General features: G+C 38.7%; 1 protein-coding gene across 1 annotated transcript in view; it reads right to left on the bottom strand.

Moving 5' to 3' along the window:
- Nucleotides 1–7087, bottom strand: part of LOC138173541 (alpha-protein kinase 2-like) — a 168856-nt gene extending 161769 nt beyond the window's left edge. Inside the window, 2 exon segments of the mRNA XM_069103579.1 lie at nt 2490–2607; nt 6844–7087. Coding sequence (XP_068959680.1) covers nt 2490–2607; nt 6844–6952 — 227 coding nt within the window. The 5' untranslated portion in view covers nt 6953–7087.
- Nucleotides 7088–11237: the final 4150 nt, after the last annotated feature.

Here is an 11237-nt window from a genome sequence, read left to right as displayed (position 1 = left end):
TCTGTCTCTCTCTCTCTGTCTCTCTCTCTCTGTCTCTCTCTCTCTCTCTCTGTCTCTGTCTCTCTGTCTCTCTCCCTCTCTCTCTGTCTCTCTCTGTCTCTGTCTCTGTCTCTCTCTCTCTCTCCACCTCTCTCACGTTTCTCCTTGATTCTCGGTCTCTCTCCCTCTGTTTCTCATCCACCCCCACCTCCTTTCTTCCCTCCCTTCCACCCTCCCTCCTCCCTCCACTGTGATTTGCTCAGGGACCTGACTGGTCCCTGAGCAAATCCATCTGCTTTCCCTGCTGTTGCTATAAACTGTTTTTTTCTTAGTGAAGTTTGGTTGGGTTTTTAAAAATCAAACTAAAACTTATTTGTTGTAAGAATGGGTGTAGCCTTTTAGGTGTGGGTTCCTGTTTTCTCTTGATTTTTATCTGCTCCATTGCTGCCTTGTTGTATATTGTATTTGAATAAGCCACAGTCTTTCTTTCACTATGAGATAGAAAACATTGATCATTTTTCCCATTCTTTCTCCCTCTCAATAGACAAGCAACCCCCTTCCCAGAAAGAAAGTTAAAATTAAACTATAAGGTATACTTTAGTGGTTTTCTTAATGAAATGCAGAAAGACAGAGGAGAAAGAGGAAAGGGGGGAAAATAGGAAAGAAAAAGGAAGGAAGGAAGCAAGGAAGGAAACTAGTTTTCTATAACTCCATCTCTCTTCCTCCCTGCCCAGATCATCGGATAAGTATAAATATCACATAAGCATTGATTATTCTCACCAAAGCTGCCTCATTTGTCAAAACCTACCTGGTCTAACTAAGTGAAAGGGGAAAGCATGAAAAAAACAAGAAGGGAGGATTGGGGGAGGGAGTGCCTAGGGAAAGAGAAAGATTGGGTGGAAAATAAATATTGTTTCAGTGCCTCTTGCAACAAAGAAAGTTTTAGGGATTAGACTTCTTAAAACCAGAAACAGGCCTTGAGAAAGCCAAAAAATAGGAGCTTCTGACATCTGGAAGAACTCAAATTTAATGACCTGAAGAGGAAACCCTTGTAGATAAAGAAAAGCGCTTTTTCTTTGGGGCACTCTGAGGATAATCTTGTGGTTTGTGGTTTATTGATAATGGCAAGAAAAGACAAAGAGGCCAACCTTTTCATTAACGAATAACAAACAGGCTTTGAAAGGCATTTGTATGACTTTTCAAATAATTCATTTTCAGAACTGTCACTCATGCAACATTTCAGCATAAATGAAACTACTTTTTTAAAAAATGTTCAGGGAATAAAGTATCAAAATTTCACAGTTCTCTTTGGTATAAATACAATAATTCAGCCTTGAATTTTATATAGCAGATTTTCTCCAGAGCATTTAAAATACCTTTTTCACGTCTATTGCCCTATCCTCTCCATCATCCGTCATGTTTGCTCAGTGGAAGGCCAAGAGATTGGAAATGGCTTATTTAATTATGAGAAATTTAAATCCATTAGGAAAAAAGTCGAGGTTCAGCACACCTAACAAGTTTCTTTGAAAAATTTCTGTAGCTAATTTCCCTTCTTCTTTCTTACCACAGTGTTCCGACTTTCTACTTCACGAAGCTCTGGTGCTCCCTGATTCTTCTCGCTCTTCCTCTCTGCCTCAATGCCCTGCCACTAAGTACAGTTACTCTTCCTCCTTCTTACTGTTCTCATTCCACTGTATGTGACACATAATTTTAAAATAATTCATCAGATTTTAAAATGCCATTCTACTGATACACAACTGTCTAGGTCAAAACTTAAAATGAACATTTCTTGGGTTTTGATGATATTGGAACCAATCAATCAGAAAGTATTTACTGAGTGCCTGCTATATACTTGGGCTATAAAGCTTCCAACATATTAAGTAGATCATACAGCTAGTAGAGTCCACGGAGTTGAATCACCTCATGGTACAGATGAAGATACTGAGGACCAGAGAGGTTAAGTGACATCCAACATCACATAGGTATTAAGTAGCAAATTTGGGATTTGAACTTGAGTCCTCTAACTCCAAATCCAGAGCTGTTTCTACTGTACCACAAAAGAAGAATTTATAGGACAGAGTCAGAGTCACAAAAGATGAGAAAGTGAGGATGGGTTGTGACCTGGATTGTTGGATGGAGTGATTCACACTGATGAAATTACAGATTTACCAAACTACTGAAGCACCAATCTCTAGTTACCTAACATTTTAACCTCTCCTTCCTCTCAGAGAAATACCTTGAATAGCTTCCTCATAACACTCAAGTTGTAATATCATTAATGGCACCAAATAATACAACCTAGAATAATCAAGTTACCCAGAAGAACCAACGGCATCTTAAGTAACTTTACTAATACCAGCAATAGGAAGGAAGTCAGTCCTCTGAAATCGTGAGTCAGCAAAGAAGTAAGAAACCATTTTCTGGCCTTGCTTCCATGTGTTCCCAACAGCCAACACATGACAGAATACAGATTTTGTTAATAAACAGTGTACAGAGAGACAGCCACTTACCTATATAAATGTAACATGTGGATATACTGATTCTCCAAGATTTCATAATTGGAAATGATGTTTGACTCACTAATAGCATGGCCATTTTTATACCAAGTTACGTCTGGCTTGGGCTGACCTGGTAACAGAAATTAGGACATTACTTTTCTTTTCTTTAAACAGATGTTTTAAAAAAAATTTAAAAATTTGCTGAGCTGTGATCACACTGAATAGCCCTGGGAACAGTATGGACAGTACCATAAGTCAGTAAGACCGAAAAGATTAATGCCTTCAACATAAGTTAGTTTCTAGTGGAAATTAAGGGGATGACTGAGAAAAGAGTTAAACTGGTTTTACAAATATTATTTTCCTTTAAAGGGCCTAAGAATTAAGGAATCTAGGCTGCTTGGGTAGGTGCTGCTGTCCTGTCATTCTTAATTTAATTGCCAGAAATTAATCACTGGCCCTTTCTATACTTTTCTCCCTGTAGTGAGTTCATTAGTCAGTAATGCAACATTAGGCAATGCTGACTGGGTGGATATGGCGAAACCCTGGAATTTGCAACCTATGGGCTCTTTTCCCATTTTTATGAAACTTTTAGGTTGGGCTACTATTTGGGTATAAGCTATGTAAAGTCCCAGGGGACTTTTTTTCTTAAACTAACCTCCATCTCAGGGGAAATCCTTAAAGGTGTTGCAACAGGAGAAAAAAAAAGTATCAGGACTTTGAAATGTCTGGTCATCTTAAATTCACTTCCAGAATGTGCTCATAATCCTCTCATATCATGTATCTAGGAATTTCTGGCTGACTGCCCCAGCTATCATTAAAGGTAGTGATTCTTATCCTTCTAAGGACATTTAAAGGAGAAAAAAATAAAAGGAGGGTGAGGGAGACCACAAGATAAAGGCAGCAAGGACATGTACAGAGAAAAGATCGCAGAGCTTGAAAAAGTCCACAAAGGTCTCTCATTCATTTTTATCTCCCTGACCTCAGCTCTAATGGCTGCTTCTTGACTGCCTCCTTTGAGCATGCTGTGAATGTCCTTCCTGGAAAATGAGACAAATTCCTCCTCAATGGCTTGTCCCTTCAGGTAGGAGCCTGAGTAAGTGATCTGCTGAGTGAGAGGCAGACAAGCTGGCAGGCCAGGACATGCCTTTCCCCTGGGCTCTTGCTATGGGTATAACTTCCACGGGTACCTCATCCAAGCAAATGATTAAACAAATAGGAATTGCTTCTTTGTGACTGTTTTTATCCGTTAGAGAAGGTGAGTCCAGTTTGGGCCTTAGAGTCATTTGACCCTCTTTTACCCCTTTACTTCATGGTTCCCTTTCAATCAGTTTTTATTATCCTCATTTCTCCTGTGATTCATTTCTTTTTTCTTTTCAATGTGATTCATATAGAGCAAGTTTTTGAAGGCAGAGCTCACTTTATTAAATCTATGCAGGATGATATTAAATTTGAAAGTATAAAATAGTATACGTGTAAGCAAGGTTGGATTTTTATTGTCTTCTTTTTGGAGTTCGGTTTCCCAGGCTTAGGTTAAATTGTGAACATCTGAAGGATGGATCTCTTTTGAACCCTGATAATTCACCAGTCAGAGGTCGAGTCTCTGTTATGTATTCTGGGAGGTTGGCATTTTACTTTGGGGTTTTGTACATGAAGAGGATCTTTTGATTTCTTGATTGAGACACTGAGTGGCCATTTGTTAAGAGCCCCACAACTGCTTAGATGTCTGTGCTCCCTCGATCCAGTGATGTATTTAAAGTATAGGACAATATTGCTACGTTCAGACAGCTGGAGCCCGTCTTTGTGCTCATTTCTCTGCTTGTATTTTCCTCTACAGGGTCATCAAGGTGATGACCTTTCCCCTGAACTAATGAATGTAATTAAAAGTAGTAAATCATTTTTGGACAGTCTTTCCTTTAAAAGCAGATGAAAATACCTGTGCTAGCAGGCCATGCTGGGTGTGCTAGGGTGCTTGCTAAGACAGATACTTTGTATAACTAAAACAGTTACTTTGTCAGGACACTAGAGCCATAAGTAGCAGCAGAACAAATTGCTCGAGGGCACAGACGTTGGTTGGGGAGTAAAAATGACAAAAATAACATATAAATGGGACCTCCCTGTATTGTCAGGAACTCACTGAAATACAATCAAACCCAATTCTTGGATAGGCTGGGCCCACCTATAGACTATATATTGAAAATCATCATCTTGGACTCTGATAGTCACCAAGTGACTTAATCATTTCAGTCCTTGGATGGGAGAGAGTAGATGCAATGGAGGCGAAGTCCAATCTGTAAGTTTTTGTAACATTGAGGCTATTTGGATAACATTGAGAAATCTATTCTGAGTGCCAGAGGGGCTAATAAAAATCTAGGTTTTTGCCTCTATCTCTGTCCTAGTCCAGATGCATAACCTAAAAACTATAGATGCATATATCCCATGAAGTCACCTAAGAAAAATCATTCCACAACTCTGCCAAAAACAGGCCTATAGCATAACCTTTGCTGAGAAAGTACAGGCTGCTGCATCTCTTCTGTTTCTCTACCCTCATTCTAATGAAATATATAAGACCTAGATTAAGGGATACCAAAAAAGGTTTGGGTCATGGACTTAGAGTCAAAAGACCTGGTCCAGGTGTCCAAAGTGCTATGTAATCTTGGGCAAGTTATGTGACTTTTCTGAATTGCAGTTTCTTCAACTCCAAAATGAGAATCATCATACTTTTTTTTCCCCTTAAACACAATCCTAATCTACTTTACACTTGCAAGTTTGATATTATGTTATATAGATATGGTATTGTGAGCTCTGGTTTCAAATACTTCAAAAAACAAGAAAAGAGAAGGAAAGAAGGAATGAGAGAGAAGTGAAGGGTAAAAGATAGAAGAAGAGTGGAAAAGAAACCAGAGAATAATAAATTGAAAGGAAAGTATAGCTAAGCTGTAATTGGGATCAGCTCCACCCCTGAGTAGAAGAAATCCTGTGATTTCTCAAGGTAACACAGAATTGTTAAAAGGATCAGATTAGATAATTTATAGAAAGAGCTCTAGAAAACAGGTTCTTAGCCTGGACATCAGTGAATTAAAAAAAAAAACATTTTAACAACTATTTCAGCACAATTTTTCTAAACCTCTGTATTTTATTTTTATGAGCATCTAAAACATTATTATGAAGTGTCTATAAACTTTCACCTGACTGGCAAAAGGATCCATGATATAGTAAAGGTTAAGGAACCTTAGGCCATTGGAAAAACTACTGTGACAGGAAATCAGGAAACCTCATTTTAGACCCGTGAACTTGACCATGGCATTGAAACTCTTGGTGTCTTAATTTCCCAATGTGCAAACGAAGAGGGTTGTATTTGATCATCTTTAGGAGTCTCCTTCAGAGTTGAGAGTCTATAATTCTATTTGAAAGTAAATAAGTGTTATTCCTTCCTATTTATATCCAAGAATATAAATGGAGGGCACCTCCTTGCCCATTTAAGGGGATAGAACGGTTAACTAATTTACACAAATTTCAATTTATTTTATTAGAAAGTGAACATAGTCACAAAGGGTATCGCTATACTGGCAGCTCCATTATTCCTACATTTGCCAATTAGCCGGACCTTTCGCTTCTCCTCTATTCACAGATTACTCAAGTTTTATCCATCTATCTATTCATTTGTTTTTGTTTTCTCAAAGAGGGCAAACAGGGAGAAGGAAATTAATTTAAAAAGTCATGCTAGTTGGTGGCTGCTCTAGTAGGAAAATAAAGTAGAAAATGAGGAAAAAGATCCAAGATATTATTTAAACAAAGTGGTTTGGATTAACGGTGGATTTCAGGTATCTATACTAGCTGCCGCAGATCATTAAGAGTGGATCAGCGCAGATAATAATATGAAAGGGCAACAAAACAGGTGAAATGCAATGGATCCCATTGCTCTTGTATGTCAAATTTTAAAGTATCCACCCTGCTTTGCCAAGAACAATCAGGAAACTACAAAAATGGAAATTCTATTAGTTGCAATCTTGCCCTCAGGCAGTTGCACCTGGAAACCAAGGGAATGAGCTTTTACATAGGGCCTGCTATGCCATAAGTACTGTGCTAAGCATTTTTTTTTTACAAATACTACCTCCTTTGATCCTTCCAATAACTCTGCCAGGTGGGTGCTTTTATTAAGTAAACTGAGGCAAACAGAGTTTAATGACTTGCCCAGGTTCATATATAGTCACTTAGGAGGGAGGGTAGGTATGTATGAAAAATATTGCCTCGGAAAAAGAATAAGAAGCACCATGGATAAGTATACTGAATTAAAACATCAATGGAAAAGCACAAAAGGACTCTTCTGCAATTAGGTTTCAGATGCTCATTAGCCAGTGAGAATTACCAGATATTGTGCAGCGAAGAACAAGATCTGACTGCTCAGGAACCTTTTGAGAAGGTAAAGTTGAGAGGAAACACAGAGGGCTCCTCGGGGCCAGCTCAGAGTCCGTCATCCTTTCATTCCATGTAAATCTGGAGGAATAAAGTCTGATTTGTTAATTGTTCTTCATACTAAATTCTGGAATATATTCAAATTTTAGTGATTAAAGCTCTATCCCCTCAGTGTGACTTGGGGGAATCATCTCCATTGGGTACTGAACATTCATAGGGACAGGTGAGCTTTTCTAAAGTCAAAGTTAGTAAGTCAATCAGCATTTCTTAAGTGCCTACTGTATGCCTGGTACCATGCTACACACTACCACAAAGTTACTTCCTGTGAGCCAGATTAGGCTTTCCACCTGTTTTTCCTACCTTTGGACTAGCAAAATCTCTTAAGTATGCATAACTAAGACAGAGAGGAAAAACCTGGTGGAAACAAGATGGAGGGATTCACCCGACACTAGCAGTCTATTCTATACTGAAACATATCTTTTCTGCTTCTCCCTCCGACACATGGCTCTTATGCTAATCTTCTAATGCATGATTTGGATCACAGAACTGCTTTGCTCAAAAACTTTTGATGGCTCCTCTTGCCTACTGTATAAAGTGTGAACTCTTTATCCCAGTATTCAAGGCTATCCAAAAGCTCCAAATTACTTGTCTAGCACTATCTCATATTGTCCCCAATTTGGACTACTGTTCTTTATGCTTATCCCAATGTGGTTTTCCTATTTCAGGGCCTTTGATCATTTAGATCAAACGAGATAATATTGGTAAAGTGCTTAGCACAGTGTCTGGCACATGATAGGTATTAGATAAGTGTTAGCTGTTATTAGCAGCCAGGTGCCTCAGGCACTCAGGACAGATTGCCAGGCCGATTTAGGAAGACTCTTCTTTCTGAATTCATATCTGGTCTCAAAGTGTCTGAGGCCAGATTTGAACTCAGATCTTCCTGACTCTGGGCCCAGTGCTCTATCCGCTGTGCTATCTTATACAAGATATATCTTATATCTAAAGCTCACTTTCCTCATCTGTAAATGAGCATGATAATATTCTACCCTCTAGCTTAGATGATTGTTGTGAGAACCAAAGATATATATATATATATAAAGCACTAAGTACGTAAATGTGAATTACTATTCTCTTTATTACGTAAGTGCCAGGCACAGTGCCTTGTTCATAATAATGTGTTTGTTGCATTGCGTCGAACTGAATCTGTCAGTTTTGTTTCAGTCCTCTTCTCATGCATCTCCAATATTTGTAAAAAGAAAAAAAATCATTATTTGAGCTTTCCACCTTATCTACCTACTCTTTCACATCTTTCCCCCTCTGCCCTGCCCTGAGGGTATCTGAAATAACTGTGTTCGATCTGAGTCACTGAGAAACTGAAAGACACTTAGAGAAGCACAGCCAGGATGGAGAACGGTTAGCTTGGAGAACCAGAGGCTTTAGCAGAACATGATGAACAAATAAATAAATGAATGAATGAATATCATTCGTTGAGTGCTTACAAAGACAGTGCTAAGCTCTGGGAATACATATACAGGCAGATGTCTATTTTCAAACAGTTGAAGGGCTATCCTGTGGCAGACGGATTGAATTTGTTCTACTTGACTCTACAGGACCTAATTAGGAACAATGAACAATTAGAGGTTAATACTTTGAGGATAACTGCCTCATACAACATATCTTTCCTTCAGAAACAGGAGAGATTATGTGGCTTCTAAGGTTTCGTTTAACTGTGATTATTTGAGAGTGAGTACAAACTACTGAAGTAATTTTGGTACCTGAAGGAGCCTTGAGATGCAGGGGGAATAGTATGAAATGAGTCATATGAAACAAAGGAAGTAACCTTCAACAATCACCAATAAAGCAAAGTATATTTTACCCTTCAATGGTATATCAAATTTTGTCAGGAATAAGCCAATTATTTTGAAAATGGTTGTAGAAAAGGTAACTATGAAATCCCAATCATCACATTTAAAGAGACCTTACACCTTCCAGTCAGTAACCTTCCTTTTGAAATGCCCATGGCCTCATATAGTAAGCTCCTGTATGTAACAAGTTTGGAAATTACTGAATTCTTCCTGAACTCGCACATGCTTAGCCAGGAGCCCCTCTCTTGTGACAAACAGACCTGGCCATACATACTTCCTGAAAAGATGTCAGAATGATCCTGGACATCGGGGTCTCATAATTAATCAGGGCAAGGACTATACAACTGTCCAGACCAAGGCCTGGCTACAATGGATGTGCTTATCTACCATTGTCAGACTAACTTTACTTCCCACAAGACTAACTTTGTTTCCCACACCTATTTTAGGCGGTTTTTGACTTCAAATATTCCCGCTTTCCCTATGGTCGGGGCAGCTCTCCTAAGGTTTCCTTGGGAGACTGTTGCTGGCCAGCTCAATAAACTGATGCTCAGAACAATTGGCATGGCTTGGGGTCATTTTTCTCTCTACCTGTCCATTTCACTTTCATTTGACTTATCATAATGACTTTTTAAAAAAAAATGTGGCTAATTTTAATGATATTCCTATGAACCCATGAAAAGAATTTCCCATTATTTTGTAATTCCCACCCTGCCATTGTTATTACAGAAAGAGCTCTCATCTCTCCCTCTCCCTAGAATCAAGGTAAGAGAATGACAGAACAAACAAAGTTATCAGGACCATCTCGACCTGGGTCACTTGCATCTCTTCTCTCGATTGCTCATGTTCTAAAATACTGAAAAAAGCACTTCATTTGACTCCTCTCATCATCTTGGCTAGCACATATTGCAACCACAGAGCACTGACTGTACCCAGGGAAGAAGGATGATAGATAGCTAAGGAGTGTTATTTGAGGCTTTCTTTGAGGCTAAGAATCATTGCAGATAAATGCTAAGAGGTTGATTAACTGCAGCTATTTTAATCTGAATTTAACTCTGCTGCAGAGTGAGTCCAACATGTACAGTCAACCTGAAGTTACTGGGATGAATGGAAGGGAACAGTGGTGGGGTATTAGCTAATCTTAGATGGTAAATCCACCTAAATGGGGTTCCCTGCCCTGTGGCCATGAGCCAACTGGAGACTGTGGTTGCTGTCAGCAAGGAGAAGTGCTTCTGGGAGGAAGGCCCTGTGTCACCCCCAGGTGATAGGAAATGGATCCCAGACAACACACAGAAAAAGAACAGATATTTAGGAGCTGATTGTTAATGTTGCAGTAGAGATAATTTCTCACCATAGGTAGGCTGGGTTCTGCTTATGCAGAATAATCTTAAAATTTAACGACTGTTAATCTGAGCAGTAGCATTGTGTAATTGATATATTGTTGGATTTGGAGTTAAGAAGATCTGAGTTCACATCAAGGATTTCTAAGAAACCTTCTAGTTCTAAATCTCCAGGCTTGTAAATACATGCCCTTTCTAATGAGAATTAGGGAAGGCAACCCTACTCCAGTACGTAGTGGGACAGGCTGGTTTAGGGCTATCCTGAAGAACAGAGAAAGAGTAAGTCTAAGGGAATTAAAATCATAGAATGTGAGGGCTTAAAGGCCCCTCTCCTGGGACAACCACCATTTAACGTCTGAGAAAACTGAGCTCTAAAGATATAGTCATTTATCTGACAAAACAACTATTTAAAGAAATAATAAGTATTCGGATTTAGGCATCTTGACTTCCAGTCCAAGACATGCCAAGACTGGACCTTATTATTCTGGCTGTCTAGGATAGGGAAGGCACGCAATACTGTGCTATTATAAATATATAATGTACAACTAAAATAAGGAAGCAGATTTTCACAGTTTCCTAATCTCCAAAATGAGAATAATAGCACCTTCTTCACAGAGTTGTTGATAGGATCAAATGAGATAATATATGTAAAATGCTTTGCAAATCCTAAAACTCTGTCATTGTTACCTATTATTATCATTATTTTAAAGTGGTTTTTTTATGGCTATAGGCTGCTACTACATCCAAATTTAATTTTCAAGCTCCCTCAACCCTACCCTCTTCTTTATCTTTTATGGAGACATTTCCCAACCTCTTGTTCAATAACTCTTGAACTTTCTTTCCCTCCAATCAAAGACCTTCTTTCCAAACTCTTATTCATGCTAAAATGTACATGATTTCTCCTTGGAAAAGTCTTCCTCTGGTGCCTCAGTGGCGTGAATGTGACCTTGAATTCCCAAAGTCAGTGTCAACAGTGCACAAGGACTAATAATTTTTACCCAAGTAAAAAGCCTTTAATTATGGTCTCAGCAATGAACTTTGCTCCCCAAAGATCAACCTAGCTAAGTATGAAACAATTATAACTAGAAGGGAATGAATCCTTTGGCCTTTGGTGATCCACAGAATAGCTAAAAATACAAAATGAA

The sequence above is a fragment of the Petaurus breviceps genome, unplaced genomic scaffold, assembly GCF_028583685.1.
Source record: "Petaurus breviceps papuanus isolate PSGF00001 unplaced genomic scaffold, PetGlider_PUasm1.0 129, whole genome shotgun sequence".
In the NCBI taxonomy this organism is placed as follows: domain Eukaryota; kingdom Metazoa; phylum Chordata; class Mammalia; order Diprotodontia; family Petauridae; genus Petaurus; species Petaurus breviceps.
This window is presented reverse-complemented; position numbering and strand designations above follow the sequence as displayed.